A 17,934-nucleotide genomic window follows, 5' to 3' on the forward strand; every position below is an offset into this window, starting at 1 on the left:
TGAGACCCCACGGACTGCCTGCAGCACTCCAGGCTTCCCGGTACATTACAATATTACCTAGCAACAAAAAATCAAACATCACTGGGTACAGAAAACCCACACCGAGGACAGCCAAGACCCTCTGGAGAGTATTTTTTAGAGAATAGCGGATTTAAAGGATAGAGGGAAACCCGCTCAGGATTTACAGTCACTAACAAAAGCCAGTTACAAGGCTCTGAACTTCAATCTCCTGAAAACAGTAACAGCGCAATCTCGTTAATTTCCCCCTGCGGCTTCTTACCCACTTCAAATATGGCCGCCAAGCGCCAGTTTCCTTTACCTCCTGAGTGTGGTAAAGCTCTGACTTCACGCCCATTTCCAAAAGGGCTTCCTCCCGCGAGGCTGCGGTTTTCAGTGCGCAGACGCGAACTTACGTCCTCTTCCCGGCAAGATGGCGCTGGCGTTGATGTGCGGGCGCCGGCGGCTTCTGCGCTTACTGGGGCCCCGGCGTCAGGTAAGGATACCCCGGGACCGAGCGCCAGGATGCCCCACTGTCCCTGTGAGCCGAGCCAGGAGTGGCTTGTGCAGACGGGCATGAGCAGACGCTGACCTGCTCACCCGGACCTCCTTCTCGTGGCCTGGGGTCATATGAGGGCGCGGAAGGGTTACGTCCCAGACACCGCGGGGTCAGCCGCCTCGTATCTTAGTCTGTTCCTGGGACAAGCGTCACCTCTTCTAGAGAAACCTCAGCCTCCACTTCTGGGCCCCGGGGTGGGTCTGCGGTAGCTGAGAAGCAGGGCTCACTGTTTGCATGCTTTCAGGCTCGCAGTCTGAGCGCGGGGAGTAGAAGAGTCCTCACCTGTGGAAATTGGCTGCCTGTCTCTTGAGGGGAGGGGTGAGCATAATAAGCGATTTTACCTGATAAAAGGACTCCATCTCCCTTTTACCCACTCAGTTCCACAGCGTCGCAGGGCCCTGCCAGTGGCCCCGGAAACCGCTGACAGCTGGGCTCGGGTTCCCAGCCGACCGGTGCCGCGGGCACCCGCGCTATGTCCTGCTCATGGCCCCAGGCCCCCGCGGCCTCAGTACCTCTGCCGTCTCTTTTGGAGAAGCGCAGGTAAGAGACATTTCGTCCCTGAAATGTTAGGAATGGTGCTTCTTGCAGATTTTATTTTTATTTTGCTTTGACTGGGAGGAGGGGAATATGGAGCTGTATTCTTGTCCACACACCACCCAACTCCCCAAATGATAGCATCTCTGCTTGGGATAGATATTCACATCAGTGGTAAAATTATTGAGAGCACAGGAGGAAAAGTTTATGTTGTAAACAAGGTGTTGTTGGCCAGAATGGTGGCAAGCCACTGATGATGAAATAAGATGCAATTCTGTTTGTATATTGGAAAAATTATAATTTGCATGTCAAATGTGGATAAAGAATGTCACCTATCATATCAATAAACAAAGGACGCTGAGGCCAACAGTCTCAGTGGCCACCCCCAGCAGGTGCGCCCTGAGGGAATTGAGGATGGAGAAACAGAATATTAGCAGTAGCTAGTTAGGGTACATGTCAAAGGAATGATTTTAGTATGCCCAAACTCTTGCATCTTTCCGTACGTAGAAAATACTAAATTCATTAACTTGAGACTTCTGGTTTTTATTAGCAGTAATTTTTTGGTGTTGTAATTACCTGGTTGGGCTGGGGGTGAGGAGTGTTGTTTGGCAAACTCCTGTATGTCCTGGCTCCTCCCTTACCTCTTCTGAACAGTTCCTCAGAGCTGAGAGGCTGTGTCCTAGGCTTAAGACCCGAGTAGTAATAATAATAAGTATTAGTCCTTCAGTCAACTCTTTGCAACTTCATGGACTATAGCCTGCCAGGCTCCTCTGTGCATGGAATTCTCCAGGCAAGAATACTGGAGTGGATAGCCCTTCCCTTCTCCAGGGGATCTTCCCCACCCAGGGATCAAACCCTGGTCTCCTGCTTTGCAGGGTGATTCTTTACCATCTGAGCCACCAGGGAAGCCCCTCAGTAATGCCCTAAATGAAACACAATTCTCAACTTTAAGGTCTTGTGTTTTTTTTTCCAGTGGGCAGTTTGGGCTACCAGTGAAGGGGCCCAGAGTAGCGTTTCCCCCTTCCCCTGAACTGGGGCCGTGGTACAAGCAGGGGCCTCTTGTGCCTATCTGCCTCCCCAGAGAGTCCAGACAAGTGTGGGTGAGTCTGTCCTGGTTCTCGGATCTCCCAGTTACTGGTTGATAATCCTTGGTGATTGCAGCCATGAGATTAAAAGATGCTTACTCCTTGGAAGAAAAGTTATAACCAACCTAGATAGTATATTCAGAAGCAGAGACATTACTTTGCCGACTAAGGTCCATCTAGTCAAGGCTATGGTTTTTCCTATGATCATGTATAGATGTGAGAGTTGGACTGTGAAGAAGGCTAAGCGCTGAAGAATTGATGCTTTTGAACTGTGGTGTTGGAGAAGACTCTTGAGAGTCCCTTGGACTGCAAGGAGATCCAACCAGTCCATTCTGAAGGAGATCGGCCCTGGGATTTCTTTGGAAGGAATGATGCTAAAGCTGAAACTCCAGTACTTTGGCCACCTCATGCAAAGAGTTGACTCATTGGAAAAGACTCTGATGCTGGGAGGGATTGGGGGCAAGAGGAGAAGGGGCCGACAGAGGATGAGATGGCTGGATGGCATCACTGACTCGATGGACGTGAGTCTGAGTGATGGACAGGGAGGCCTGGAGTGCTGTGATTCATGGGGTCACAGTCGGACATGACTGAGCGACTGAACTGAACAGATACCTGGCTCCCCATTTGAAATATACTAGGATTTGCTCAGTTGAGAGACTCTGAGCCATCTGAACTGGGTGATTAGATGAGAAGCTGGTCTAATGTTTTTTCAAGAAGCCAGCTGGATTTCTGTACTTACACTTACAAGTATGTACTTAATTGGGAATTAAAGAAAATCTTGCCCTGAAAATGGCCAGTATGGGGCTTTTTTATTTTGTATGCAGTAAGAGGAAGCCAGCTTGATAAAACATCTTTTCAGAATTCTGACCTTACGAAGAAACAAAACCCCTTCTAGAGGGAACTTCCATTTTCTGTGTCTTTGAGATGTAAATGTCCTACCTGATCTTAGGCGCCTCGTTGTGTATGTGTTTTGAGAAGTTGGTTTCTGCTATCCAGAAAGTAAGTACACGTATGGTGTACATATGGCAGCCAATCAAATAGACTGAGCTTCTGGGCAGTCTTTTGTCTGACCGTGACAATTCTCAGGGACTTCAGTCATCTTAATCTTGGTTGCATCAGCCTGTACAATAACGATCTTTACTTTCTTATACTGTTTTGAGTAAACTTAATAGATCTTCTGAAGGCTACATCCTTTGGACTTTCTTGTAGGGGTACCTCTTTTCTCTTACTGATTTGAGTTATAATTAAAATGCCACCTGTCAATAACCACTGATCGTTTAAATTGGAAAAATGTCTTAAAAGATGCATTTTTACAGAGCTCTCATTATATACAGCTGTTTTATTGATACCTATGGGAAAAAAAAGCAGAAGGTGACTACACACACACTCACACACACAGTAGTTAACCTAGGAATTCTGTTAGGTTTTTTCGTTTTTTTTTTTTTTAAGGTTTGGGAAACCTTATTTGTGGTTTCTGTTTCCCTTCAGTGAGTGGGTCTTACAGATGCTAATAAAAACATGAAGATAATTAATGTTGATTAGGCTGATTAACGGAGTTTTAAGAAATGAAGAGAAAGTCTAGAAACTTCTTCCCACAAAAGTGGAAATGTTAAAGAACTTGTATACCAAATGGATAAAGAAATCTTTAAGTGGTTATATTAAGAAATAAGAAATATAAAACACATGCTAATAGGATTAAAACAAAAGGTTTCAACACATTACCTGAGGTTTGATGGACCAACGTTATTGGTCCCCAGTATTAGATTTTCTTCCCCCTAAAGGCTAGAAGAAACTTACACAGAGATATCTGACTAACAGTTGCTTGGGACAACAATTAGGGCAATTGATTAAGTTTTTAAAAATTGATAAAAGAGCCTGAGTCCCTTGGCTCAACCTCTCACTGGGAACCCAGAGCCTTTTATACAAAAACAGATCAAATGATTTGATTAAAAAGGAAGTTTCTGGACTCCTTTCTAAGACCAAAACCTGATGTGATCCTGACAGAGACTAAAGTTAAAGTTATAGAAGTTGATAGAAATGAGATAAAAATTTATCAAAACTGGTATATTTAAATGGGCTTTATGTAAGATGATTATATCTCTTTTGCCTTATTGTGGGATAGACATTGTGTCTCACTCCCCGGCCTGTTATTATTGTAAGACAGGGCATATAAATCTGCTCCTCAGACTATAGTAATGAAGCATACTAAAGGAAACCAGTAAGGTTACTAGAGCACACACAACATAACGTAAAAACTGGGAGCTGGTGTTCCAGGGCTAGCAAAAATAGTAATAGAGATTTGCTCTGGGTCTAACCGGTGCACTCAGAAAGAGGGCCTTTGTTGAATGCCTTAAAAAAATTTTGAAGACATAGTAAATTGAACCCTAAAGTTCTGTAATGTAGAAATCTTGATTTTCGGTTTAGTTAGAAGTCAGTGATTAAAAAAGAAAACAAAATTTAGTTCAGCAAATCAGTCTTAGTATCACTTAGGCAATTGACCAGTTCTTTGGGAAATTAAAAGCAACTATTTTTGTCTTGAAAATCTCTACAAATCAGAAATGTAAATATAGCCCCTAAACTAGTAAGTTTATTAATACTTGATTCATAACTTAAATTTTTGTTGTTGTTGGTTGCTAAGTTGTGTCCAGCTCTTTGTGATCCCATGGATTGTAGTCCCCCCAGACTTCTCTGTCAATGAGATTTCTCAGGCAAGAATACTGGAGTGGGTTGCCATTTCCTTTTCCACATAACTAAATATTTTAATGAAACTATGAGATCTTTAGTATTGTCTGTTTGTATGTCTGTATATATATTATACATATAAGATGTCACTACCTCTGATATACTTTCAAAATTAAATTTATAAAATGCCTTTATTTAATTGATTTTAAGTGCTTATAAATTAACTCTTTCTAAATATAAAGGAAACTGGCCAGAATAAATTTCAGGTTCATGTGATCTAGGAAATAGTAAATTAATATCTGGTGTTAAAGAAGTCAGTAAGTTCATATTCTTTGGCAGAGTTTTCAGCAAGAAAAAATAATAACTTGGTGTTATTTTCATAAGTTAGGAAATCCACAGCCCACATGGTGTGGCAAAATAGATGAGTTGTCAACTGGGGGGGGAAAGGCACAACATAAAGGTTGAGAGTTGTGTCTTATTTGGGGCATTCAGTTCAGTGCAGTCACTCAGTTGTGTTCGACTCTTTGCAACACCAATCAACTGCAGCATGCCCGGCTTCCCTGTCCATCACCAACTCTGGGAGCTTACTCAAATTCATATCCATCGAGTCAGTGATCTCATCCACCGTCGGCCCCTTCTCCTCCTGCCTTCAATCTGTCCGAGCATCAGGGTCTTTTCAAATGAGTCAGCTCTTCGCATCAGGTGGCCAAAGTACTGGAGTTTCAGCTTCAGCATCAGTCTTTCCAATGAATATTCAGGACTGATTTCCTTTAGGATGAACTGGTTGGATCTCCTTGCAGTCCAAGAGACTCTCAGGAGTCTTCACCAACACCACAGTTCAAAGGCATCGATTCTTTGGCACTCATCTTTCTTTATAGTCCAACTCTCACATCCGTACGTGACCACTGGAAAAACCATAGCTTTGACTAGACGGACTTTTGTTGGCAAAGTGATGTCTCTGCTTTTTAATATGCTGTCTAGGTTGGAGCTTTTCTTTCAAGGAGCAACCGTCTTAATTTCATGGCTGCAGTTATCATCTGCAGTGATTTCGGAGCCCCCCCAAATAAAGTCTCTCACTGTTTCCATTGTTTCCCCATCTATTTGCCTGAAGTGATGGGACCAGATGCCATGATCTTAGTTTTCTGAATGTTGAGCTTTAAGCCAACTTTTTCACTCTCCTCTTTCACTTTCAAGAGATTCTATAGTTCTTCTTCACTTTCTGCCATCAGGGTGGTGTCATCTGCATATCTGATGTTATTGACATTTCTCCTGGCAATCTTGATTCCAGCTTGTGCTTCATCCAGCCCAGCATTTCTCATGATGGACTCTACATAGAAGATAAATAAGCAGGGTGACAATATACAGCTTTGACATACTCCTTTCCCAATTTGGAACCAGTCTGTTTTTCCATGTCCAGTTCTAACTTGTTTCTTGACCTGCATACAGATTTCTCGTTAGGCAGGTAAGGTTCTCTGGTATTTCCATCTCTTTAAGAATTTTCCACAGTTTTTTGTGATCCACACAGTCAAAGGCTTTGGTGTAGTCAATAAAGCAGAAGTAGATGTTTTTCTGGAACTCTCTTGCTTTTTCGATGACCCAACGGATATTGGCAATCTGATCTCTGGTTCCTCTGCCTTTTGTAAGTCCAGCTTGAACATCTGGAAGTTCACGGTTCCTGTATTGTTGAAGCCTGGCTTGGAGAATTTGGGGCATTACTGAGGACTTAACTAGGATGCAGGCTCTCAGCTCTGAGGGATTGTTCCAAAGAGGTGAGGGAGGAGCCAAGGTATATAGGAGTTTTGTAAAACAAACAAAAAGGTAGTTGAAACATCAAAGGATTACTGTTAAAGAAAAACCAAGTGTCTCAAGTTAATGAGTTTAGCACTTTTCTGTGTAAGGAAAGATACAGGAGTCTTTTGTCCAGGTGCTCAGTGGTGTCCACCTCTTTGTGACCCCATGAACTGCACCATGCCAGGCTTCCCTGTCCTTCACTATCTCCTGGAGTTTGTTCAAACTCATATCCATTGAGTCGATGATGCCATCCAACCATCTCATCGTTTGTCACCCCCTCTTCCTCTTGCCCTCAGTCTTTCCCAGCATCAGGGTCTTTTCCAGTGAGTTGACTCTTCACATCAGATGGCCAAAGTATCGGAGCTTCAGCATCAGTGCTTCCAATGAATATTCAGTGTTGATGTCCTTTAGAATTGACTCCTTTGATCTCCTTGCAGTCCAAGGGACTCTCAAGTGTCTTCTCTAGCACCGCAGTTCAAAAGCACCAATTCTTCAGCACTCAGCCTCCTTTATGATCCAACTCTCTCATCTGTACATGACTACTGCAAAAACCATAGCTTTGACTATACGGACCTTTGTTGGCAAAGTGATGTCTCTGCTTTTTAATACCTTGTTAGATTTGTCATAGTTTTTCTTCCAAGGAGCAAGTGTCTTTTAATTTAATGGCTGCCGCCACTGTCCACAGTGATTTTGGAGCCTAAGAAAATAAAGTCTGTCACTGTTTCCATTGTTTCCTCATCTATTTGCTATGAAGTAGTGGAACCGGATGCCATGATCTTAGTTTTTTTGAATGTTGAGTTTCGAGCCAGCTTTTTCACTCTCCTCTTGGACCTGTATCAAGAGGCTCTTTAGTTCCTCTTTCTGCCATTAGAGTCGAGTCATTTGCATATCTGAGGTTATTGACATTTCTCCTTGCAGTCTTGATTCCAGCTTGAGCTTCGTCCAGTTCGGCATTTCACATGATGTATTCTGCATAGAAGTTAAATAAGCAGGGTGACAATACACAGCCTTGACGTACTCCTTTCCCAGTTTGGAACCAGTCTGTTGTTCCATGTCCCGTTCTAACTATTGCTTCCTGACTTGTATATAGGTTTCTCCTTTCTTACAGGAGGCAGGTAAGATGTTCTGGTATTCCTGTCTCTTTAAGAATTTTCTGCAGTTAACATAGTCAGTGAAGCAGAAGTAGATGTTTCTCTGGAATTCCCTTGCTTTTTCTGTGATTCAGCATATGTTGGCAATTTGACATCTGGTTCCTCTGCCTTTTCTAAATCCGGCTTGTTGCCTTGCTAGCATGTGAAATAGGTGCAGTTATGCAGTTTGAACATTCTTTGGCATTGCCTTTCTTTGGGATTGGAATAAAAACTGACCTTTTCCAGTCCTTTGGCCACTGCTGAGTTTTTCCAAATTTGCTGGCATATTGAGTGCAGTACTTTCACAACATCATCTTTTCATTTCAGTTCAGTTCAGTTCAGTCGCTCAGTCATGTCTGACTCTTTGCGACCATCTTTTAGGATTTGAAATAACTCAGATGGAATTCCATCACTTCCACTAGCTTTGTTTGTAGTAATGCTTCCTAAGGCCCATTTGACTTCAAACTCCAGGATGTCTGGCTCTAGATGAGTGATCACACCATCGTGGTTATCCAGGTTCGTCAAACTTAACTGCAAATGCAATAAAAGACCCCCATATTGGCCATTTTCAGGGCAAGATTTCCTTTAGTTCCCAATTAAGTGAGTACTTGTAAGTGTAAGTTTTGTACATACATAGACTTGGCTAGAGTGTTAGCTGGAGTCAAAGATGTTAGGCCAGCCTCTCATCTAATCACCCAGTTTAGACTGCTCAGTGTCTCTACTGAGCAACTCCCCATCTTTCATCTGGGCTCCCCTAGTATCTTTCAGCTGGGCAGCCAGGTACCAGTTAAATACTGCCAAATAAAACTCAGAATCATCAGCCAATCATCAGGAGATCCAAGAATTCCCCTGATTTGTCTGGACTCTCCAAGGAGGCAGACAGCCCCAAGAGGCCTCTGCTAATATGAGGCCCTAAGTCCTCGTAGAGTTCAGGTGAAGGAGAGAGGTATACTCTGGATCCTTTTGTAGTCACCAAAATTGTTAACTGTAAAAAGTGTACAACCCAAAAGTTGAAGATTATGTTTTATTCAGTGAACTTGCTAAGGACTTAAGCCTGGAAGACTGCCTCTCAGATAAGCTCTGAGGGACTGTTCCAAAGAGGTAAGGGAAGAGCCAGGATACATGGAAGTTTGGAGAGGTAGCAGGGAACAGGTAGTCAGAATATCAAAAGATTTAAAAAAAAAAAAAAGTATTAAAGGAAAACTAGATATCTCAAGTTGATGAGTTTAGCACTTTTCTGTGTATAGACTGATATAAGAGTCTGGGCTTGTTGAGATCATTCCTTTGATAAGCACCTTAAGTATAAGTAAGTAAGTAAGTAAGTGAAGTCGCGCAGTCGTGTCCGACTCTTTGCGAACCCGTGGACTGTAGCCACCAGGCTCCTCTGTCCGTAGGATTTTCCAGTCAATAGTACTGGAGTGGATTTCCATTTCCTTCTCCAGCGGATCTTCCCGACCCAGGGATCGAACCCGGGTCTCCCGCATTGTAGACGGCCACTTTACAGTCTGAGCCACCAGTATACAGCACCAGTATTCTGTGTTTCTCCATCCTGAATCCCCTCAGGGTATACAGTCGAGGGTGGCTGATGGCTGCTGCTCCTTTGTTTACTCATATGGCAGGCAACATTTTTCTTCCACATAGCAGTCTTTCACAGGCAATCTAGAGAATTTTAGATTATCAACAGGGCCTGATCCAAAAGTAGCAGGCCTATCAGCAGAATCTTTGCCAGATCTACACATCAGCCTTTCTAGTGCCATGGGACAAAACTAGTCATAATGCCTCCCAACTTTTGGTCAAATTTATGACCTGAAAAGAGAAAAAAAAAAAGAAAAAATTTATGACCAAAGAATGTCACCTGCCACGTCAGCAAACAAAGTATATTGGGGCCGTCAGCCATTGCAGCCACCCCTGTAGTGCATCCTGAGGGGATTCAGGATGGAGAAGCAGAATACTGGCCCTACTGGCCCTACTGGCCCTAGAAAGTTAAGGTATATATCAAAGGAATGATTTCAATAAACCCAGACTCTTGTAGCTTTCCATGCATAGAAAAACACTAAATTCATTAACTTGAGACACCTACCTGGTTTTTCTTTAATTAGCAGTAATCTTTCGGTGTTTGACTACCTGGTTTTTTGGGGTTGTTTGTTTTGCAAAAATTCTTGCATATCCTGTCTTCTTCCTCAGAGCTGAGAGGCTGTGTCCTGGGCTCAAGTCCTTAGTAATGTCCCAAATAAAACACAATTCTCAACTTTGAGGTTGTGCATTTTTTCAGTTGACACAATTACAACTTGCATGTCCCTGATTTAAGGCTGAGCGCCGAAGAATTGATGCTTTTGAACTGTGGTGTTGGAGAAGACTCTTGAGACTCCCTTGGACTGCAAGGAGATCCAACCAGTCCATTCTGAAGGAGATCAGCCCTGGGATTTCTTTAGAGGGAATGATGCTGAAGTTGAAACTCCAGTACTTTGACCACCTCATGCAAAGAGTTGACTCATTGGAAAAGACTCTGATGCTGGCAGGGATTGGGGGCAGGAGGAGAAGGGGGCGACAGAGGATGAGATGGCTGGATGGCATCACTGACTCAATGGACATGAGTCTTAGTGAACTCTGGGAGTTCGTGATGGACAGGGAGGCCTGGCGTGCTGTGATTCATGGGGTCACAAAGAGTCGGACACGACTGAGCGACTGAACTGAACTGAATATTTCTCAGCACCAAGTAGATATCATCTTAAAAACTGAGTTGTTTAAAGAAAAATTATAATAGCTTAAGTGTATGCAAAATCATGCCAGTGATACTGATGCAACTGAAATTTGGAAAATACTAATACAAGAAATAACTTCCTAACATGAAGGAGAGTCATGAAGTCTTATTCTGAGTAACTTATCTTCCTGCTTAGAGAGGAAAATAAAATATGCTTTTTTAAAAATCATGAACAGGAATATATTTAAAATAAACCTTTACAAAGTAATGTTTTTTGAAAAACTGACAAATACCATAAGCATCATAAAACCCAGAAAAATAATAAATTTTTTAATTGACTTCCTGACATTAAATGTCCTTTTTAAGCTTTGAATTCTTTGGACAGTATAGGCTATCATGAGAGAACAAGAAATAGGGAGTCCAGAGAGCACCCCAGTATTGGTTACTGTAAGAGGGACCTCATTTTCTATGTGTCTGCCCCCCGCTGAATATAATGTGCTTAGTCGCTCAACCATATCTGACTCTGTGTGACCCTTTGGACAGTAACATACCAGGCTCCTCTGTCCATGGGATTTTTCAGACAAGAATACTAGTGTGGGTTGCCATTTCCTCCTCTAGGGACCGAATATAACACATGGCTCTTTTCCCCCACAGGTTCCGGCCCCTCCAGTCATTCCTGCAACTCCCCCACCCACAGCAGTACCTGAAGTGGCTTCTGGAGAGGCCACAGATATCATCCAAGCTGCTGCAGAGCAGAGCTTTGCTGAACTTGGGCTGGGGTCCTACACCCCAGTGGGACTGATCCAGAACTTACTTGAATTTATGCATGTTAACCTAGGCCTACCATGGTGGGGAGCCATTGCTGCATGTAAGGGAACATGTCTGTACAAGGGTAGAGGAAATGGGGGTTTGGGGTAGAACTTTAAAGATAGCAGCTCTGCGTGGATAGAGGAAATAGTTGCAGAAGTTTATAGCTGAGAAAAGCCGACGATGCAAATGAGTGATAGAGATTCATAACACTTAGATGCACTCCACTGTATTTCTTGAGGGGCATTTTAAAACCACTAGACCACCTAGGATTTAAGAAGTGTAAGTTTTTGAATGTGAGGGTAGGGTTTAAGTATGGGGACCTCCGTAAGTGATGAAGCCTGATTCAGGAGAGCAGAAGGTCAGGTCAGATGGGAAGACACTCACATCACTCCTCTTAGAAGTTCAAAACTGCTTTAAATTCTGTTTCTCCCCATACGTTGCTCCAATGATCCTCCTTCTCTCCCCCGTGTCTTTAGCTTCTCCATCTTTATTGCCTACTCTGAACATATAGGTGTGTGCAAGCATACCATGTGTTTATTGGTAAATTCCTTCCCCTCATTGTTAATTCACTTTTAACTACTACCGTTTCTCCTTCGCTTCTATTCTACACCCAGTAGGCTTTTCTCTGTTTCTGTTCTGTGACCCTCAGCAGTCTGACTTACACCACCTTGTTCTAACTGCCAGTGATATCATTTCTTAGTCCACTTTTCATACTTGCCCTTTCTGCATTAGACACGGTAGAGTGTGGATCCTGCCCCTTGGCTTTTGCAACTTTCTGTCCATATCCTCCCATCTCCATTGCTCAGTCCTCTACCTGCCCCTTCAGTGCTGGTGTTCCCGGTTCTGTCCTTAGCTCCCTTCTCCGTCCACTTCACACCATTTATCATTATGGTGATAAAGCCTAAATGTGTTACCTCCCCCTCGTCTCTTCTCAGCCCAGGCCCACTTGCTTATCACAGATACCATCAACTAAATATTTGTTGAAATGATCAGGAAATGTGAAATGTAAGAAAAGAAATAGGAAGGAGTTAAAGTAGTAGGCCGCCAGATGACCTCCTATTCCAGACATTTCTAGGACAGCGTTTTTCAGACTTCATTCCTGGGAGCCCGAGTTCTGTGAAAGTGCTTCTGAGCAAAGCAAATTCCAGAGATTGAACAGTCTTAACAGTCAGACAGCCTCCTCACCCAGGGCAGCTTGATTTTATTTGTTATGTATATTGTGGTTACACTTAGAATTGAGGAAAAAAGGAGTCCATTAATCATAGAAAATTTGGAAACCATTGGTCTATAAAAGTAGCTTCTGTCACCTTTTTGAGGAAATAAGATTGCTGGTCATTTGTTTGGAGAAGTTAATGCCAGACTTTCGATGTCAAAGCAGAGGACTGAGCCTCAAAGGAACTGAGTCACACCGCGCCCTTTGGGGCCTGTGGGCATGAGCCACAGGGAGGGAACGTCTGGACAAGAGACCCTCTCAGGGAGACCTAGAAACGTTTAACCGTCTAGCTTCAGAATGGCTTGATGGAGAATGCAGAATGTCACTCCACTCCTGGTTTGTGTTTCCAGGCACAGTCCTTGCCCGCTGCCTGGTGTTTCCTCTCATCGTGAAGGGCCAGCGAGAGGCGGCCAAGATTCACAATCACATGCCAGAGATTCAGAAGTTTTCCGCTCGAATCAGAGAGGCCAAGTTGACAGGAAACCACACAGAATGTGAGTCAGTTGCAGAATGAGCGTGGGAGAGGACCTGTTTTCCCTACATACAGCTGGGGGCGGGGAGGGGGCAGTGGGTAGGAGGGAGAACAACTCAAATTGGGAGTTACTACAGTTGGGCAAGTTCTAAGATATACCTGCTTCTTGGGCCTCATGCTTCCAGTGCCTGGCCAGGGTCAGTTAGATTTGACTCATGGGCCAGGTTATGAGGATGGTCACCTCCACCAACCTAGCTGTTAGCCCAACCATTACTTTCTACTCCCTTCCCAGTTTACAGGGCTTCCTCGGAGATGACATTCTACCAGAAAAAACATGATATTAAACTCTTTAGACCTCTCATTCTACCACTGACTCAGGTGAGCAAAAAATATTTCCCCTCTAACTTCAGAAACAATCAGATTAAGAGAAACAACAACAAAAATTAAAAATCAGATTATCTCCTCTCTTTCCCATACCCTAGACCCTAAAAGCAGGTTGGTGGTAATATTATGCTGCATAAACCCATTATGGGTCTCAATAACGGAGTAATTAAAATGTCCCCTCTGTTAAAGGGTCCTGACGCTGTTTATCCTGTGTCACAGGCCCCGATCTTCATCTCCTTCTTCATTGCCTTGAGAGAAATGGCCAACCTTCCTGTGCCCAGCCTGCAGACAGGTGGTCTCTGGTGGTTCCAGGATCTCACTCTATCTGACCCCATCTACGTATTGCCTCTGGTGGTCACAGCTACGATGTGGGGTGTCCTTGAGGTAAGCCCTGGTTCGCCAAGTGCCTGTCCTGCAGAGTGGGGAGTGAAAGGAAAGCAGTTGTGTAGAATGGTCATCCTTCACTCCCTGGAGAGACAGAACTGATGGGTAAGAGATCTGAGCCAGGATCAACGACATGCATTTGCTTGTGTGGGGCCTGTTGCTTGTCAAATGCGTGTTCTTCCCTTGCCTTTTCTTTTTTCCCCCAGTTAGGTGCTGAAACTGGCATGCAAAGTTCTGACCTTCAGTGGATGAGAAATTTTATCAGGCTAATGCCCCTGGCAGTCTTGCCCATAACTATCCATTTCCCCACGGTAGGTGATGGCTTAGGGGCTGGCTCCAAGTCTCCTGGCAAGCTGCCCAGAGACGCAGCTTCTGAGTGCCTTCTCTTCTCATCCAGGCAGTGTTCATGTACTGGCTCTCCTCCAACATGTTTTCCCTGGGCCAGGTGGCCTGTCTCCGTATTCCTGCTGTACGCACTGTACTGAAAATTCCCCAACGTGTTGTGCACGACCCAGACAAGTTACCTCCACGGGAAGGCTTCATAAAGAGCTTCAAACAAGGTAAGGGCCCGTCCTCTGTGACAAGGACAGGGGGAACGTGGTCTCGAAATGGGTGCAGGACCAGTGGTCTTCCTCCCCCTTACACAGGCTGGAAGAATGCCGAAATGGCCCATCAGCTACAGGAGCGGGAACGACGTATGCAGAACCACTTGGAGCTCGCTGCCAGGGGTAAATAACCCTTGCGGGCTAAATTCTGTCATTTGTTTCTTCCTTTTCTTCGTTCATCAGGATTTGTTTTCTCTTCTTCCCCAGGTCCGTTACGACAGACGTTTGCCCACAACCCTCTGCTGCAGCATGGAAAGAATGACCCTCGCAACACCCCCAGCAGCAGCAACAAAGCAAAGTCAAAGCAGTCCTGGCGTGACACGCTTGGCTGACCTCTGCTGCCTGCTCACACTGGCAGGAACTCTGTCTCTTCAGAGACTCAGCCTTCGAACACGATTTCATGCTGGGTCTTTGCGCCAGACCTAGAAACTGTGGGACATGTTGATGTTCATTTTAAAATTGGATTCCACTACAGACTCTTCCACCTAAGTGTGAAAGAACCCTGGGAGCCAGGTGGTCTTCCCATCTGCAGAGTTAGTAAACCTCTGTGCTACACACTGCTTCCTAACACTTACTAAAAAGGGACATGGATTGTGTGCTTCAGAAAGAATAGCTTGGGTGATGATTGCTCTTGCTGGCCCGCAGTCTTAGGAGGCATCTCAGTGTTGTAACCTGGCATTAAGGGCTAGATGTGTTGCACGCCCATATTTGCCTTGTAGTCAGAGGTGTGTGCCTGATAAGTGGCGAATGTATATGGAGGAACCACATTCACTTATCCCAAGATTACTTATAAAATATCCTTTAAAAAGTAGATGTGCTCAAGTTCTTAGTGATAAGAGGAACAGAAGTTGATACAGCTTTTATCAAATAACCTAGCATTTTGCTACAGCAGCATAGGTTTTCTCGTGTAGAGGCTGGTTGCATCAGCCTTCAGCAGCTGGCTTAAGAGGGAAGAAATGCTCAGATTCTTTCTAACATAAGATTGTTTTTAGTCTCCCTGCCTGGCTCATGGAAACTATCCGTAAGACATTATATAAAAATGATGAAGCCACTCAGAGTTCAGAAGCATACCCTTTTATTGTCTAGCACCTGTGACAGTTTCATGTCTCTAAAGGAGACAGGAAGTTAAAGCACTGATGGATTTTCCAGTGGAAGAGGAGTGGGCAGTGATATCCACTGGAGGTGAGTGGATATCATAACACATGGGAACCTGCCACTGGAATATCCAAGCTCACACCTAGCATGCTTCCCATCACAGTCTGCTTTATGTCCCTTTAAAAGAAACCTGTAATGATATGTAGCAAAACAAATAAATTACTCTCCATCTCTCAGCAAGTTCACAGGTTGCTGAAGCTGCCTAAGAGGCTTCTGGACAGGTGCCTCCAAAGAAGTGAGCTTTCCTTTTCAACTTCCTTGCCTCCAGCCAGCAGGAGATACAAGCCCCTGCTTTCCACATCTCGAAATTTCTTGTGGTTATTTAGACTTGGGATCCTGTTGCTTGTACTGCTCTCCTCCATCTTCCAAATCCATCTCTGCAGCAACTGACATACATAGGACCTGGAGGTACCACGTGACAGAAGCTACAAAGAGAGGTTTGAGTCAAGAATTGAGAAGTCAACTGGACTGAGTCCAAGTGGCACTGAATGGGGCTGGGCCCAAGGGGACAATTTCAGTTAAACCTCAACAACAGGGGCTATGGCAGAGGTGGCTTGGGAGATTAAGAGTTGCAGAAGAAGAAAACAAAAAAACCCAACCCTAAGCTGTACAATAGCTGAGCTGACTTGAGGATCCAAGGCTTACCCACAATCCTGCGGAGGCAAAGAGGTCGTTTGTGTTCTGGCACTCTGATGATGAAGAAGTAAAAGGGCAAGCCTGAGAGAGCAATGCCAATGCCGATGAGAGAGTTGACGGTATCACTGTAGAGTGGAACAGCCACCAGGAAGATGGTGCAGAGGCAGAAGACAATGGGGAAGAACAGGCTGAGCTAAGGGCCCAGAAGAAACAAGAGGTTAAACAGGTCAGGGTGGACAGCCACGATAACCCCCCACTTCTGTAGAGCAGAGTGCTGAGCCTTCCTGTCATCCCCTTCATTTCAGTGAGTACCACCCACAGTTCTGGGCCAAGGTTTCTGAGAAGGTATCAGAATCCCTGGAGTAGGTACAGCAAAGGTGGGGTGGGGAGGAGCTACCTTGAGAGGACGAGGCCTATCGGGCTCCTTCCAGCGCAGATAAAGCTGACCCATGATAGAGAGCCCCACGAAGAACCAGTAGCTGAAGCTGTAGTAGTTAATGAGCTGAAAGATGTCCTCCACACACAAGTAGATCAACGCCATGAGACCCTGTTGGCACAAGCCCGCGTCAGCTCCTGTCAGCCTCTGTCACGCAAAGCAGTTTCCAGTCCCCTTTATCCCATAGATCCACCCCCCTTGTTAAGTCCTCAGTTTGTCCAACTGTCCTTTTCTGTTCCCACCCCATGTGCCACTTTAACTTCATTCATTTCCTATCAAGTCAGTAGCCTTTTTCAGCCCGTTCTTCAAATCCTTGCCAGCTTAATCCTCTGTACGGCACAGCTCGAAACAGTTCCTCAATAGCTTTTGCCCCAGAACCTCTCCAGAATGGCTCCAACTTACACTTCCAGCTTTTACCTTCTACTACCCAACTCCACACCTCCAGACTGCTGATGCCATTTGTCTAACCTAAAGCCCATCGATGTTTGCAACCCTAAACTTGAAGACCCATTTCAAATTCTCCAAAGTCTGTCTGTCACTTCTGCCCCTACAAAAACGACCATTGCTCCCCGTAAACACTACGTCTTTATCTGCCACAGCAGTCATTACAATATATTCCATGACCGTTATGCCTCACCCTAGACGAGGAGGCCACCATTCCGTAGAGAAGATGGATTCTCTTCAGAACCACCACAGCAGTTAGCACAGTGCCTTGCCCATGGTGAATGGTCCACTAATAGTTTTTCTGTTAGAATATTTAGAGCTTCTTGGAAGCCAGAACAGTTGTATCTACTGTTACTAAAGTTTCCCCATTACCTGGCTTTCAGCCCAATCTTGAGATCACTTACATTGAAGAGAAGAGCTGGCACCGGTGTGAACCGCTTCACATGAATCATGCAGATGGTATCAGGGAGATGGCCTTCTCTTGAGCCCACAAAGAAAAGCCTATTTGGGGTACGATAGGAGAGGCTGAAAACCGTGGGGGACGTGGGTATGGCCAGGTTCATGTGTCACAAGTCCTTCCCTCCATCAAAAGGGTTTGATTAATTGGAAAGAAGTTGAATACCAAGATGTGTGAGCACTGGAGGCTGCTGATGGGAATGAGGCCAAAGGGTTGACTACCATTTGGGGAGCATGGTGACTCAAGTGGGTCCTGGAAGTCTGGCCCTGCTGTAGCTCTTCATAATACTCCTCAGTAAAAGAAGAATCATACCTAGACGCAGCCAGGATGGAGGCATTGAGGCCACCGAAGCAGGATAATGCAACCGCAAATGGAATGGTCCAATTGAATATGCCAAAAATCTGGTCTGCAAAAGTCTAAGGGGAAGAAATGGAGAGGAGTCATTAGCAGGACCCAACA

The 17,934-nt window shown here is 44.6% G+C and overlaps 2 protein-coding genes across 4 annotated transcripts in view; one reads left to right on the forward strand and one right to left on the reverse strand.

Moving 5' to 3' along the window:
• On the forward strand, positions 364 to 15,404 carry OXA1L (OXA1L, mitochondrial inner membrane protein). Its single transcript, XM_005685277.3, has 10 exons — positions 364 to 493; positions 935 to 1,096; positions 11,134 to 11,347; positions 12,853 to 12,996; positions 13,267 to 13,352; positions 13,578 to 13,742; positions 13,949 to 14,053; positions 14,140 to 14,302; positions 14,390 to 14,470; positions 14,555 to 15,404. Exons 1-10 carry the CDS (start codon positions 431 to 433, stop codon positions 14,677 to 14,679), a joined length of 1,308 nt encoding a protein of 435 aa, XP_005685334.1. The 5' UTR covers positions 364 to 430; the 3' UTR covers positions 14,680 to 15,404.
• SLC7A7 (solute carrier family 7 member 7) overlaps positions 15,406 to 17,934 on the reverse strand; it is a 34,306-nt gene continuing 31,777 nt past the window's right edge. For all 3 annotated transcript variants that reach the window (XM_013966889.2, XM_013966888.2, XM_005685276.3), the window contains 5 exons: positions 17,788 to 17,891; positions 17,423 to 17,519; positions 16,536 to 16,685; positions 16,148 to 16,331; positions 15,406 to 15,927 (listed from right to left, as the gene is read on the reverse strand). In XM_013966889.2, coding sequence (XP_013822343.1) covers positions 15,821 to 15,927; positions 16,148 to 16,331; positions 16,536 to 16,685; positions 17,423 to 17,519; positions 17,788 to 17,891 — 642 coding nt within the window. In that variant the 3' untranslated portion in view covers positions 15,406 to 15,820. The remainder of the gene's footprint in view (positions 15,928 to 16,147; positions 16,332 to 16,535; positions 16,686 to 17,422; positions 17,520 to 17,787; positions 17,892 to 17,934) is intronic.

The sequence above is a fragment of the Capra hircus genome, chromosome 10 (genome assembly GCF_001704415.2).
Source record: "Capra hircus breed San Clemente chromosome 10, ASM170441v1, whole genome shotgun sequence".
Taxonomy (NCBI): Eukaryota; Metazoa; Chordata; class Mammalia; order Artiodactyla; family Bovidae; genus Capra; species Capra hircus.

Bases quoted from the DNA above. Each gene is read 5' to 3' on its own strand.
- OXA1L (XM_005685277.3), top strand. From the start codon at position 431: ATGGCGCTGGCGTTGATGTGCGGGCGCCGGCGGCTTCTGCGCTTACTG. The intron at 1,097-11,133 runs GTAAGAGACATT...TTTCCCCCACAG, and splicing joins TCTCTTTTGGAGAAGCGCAG to GTTCCGGCCCCTCCAGTCAT. The intron at 13,353-13,577 runs GTGAGCAAAAAA...CCTGTGTCACAG, and splicing joins TCATTCTACCACTGACTCAG to GCCCCGATCTTCATCTCCTT.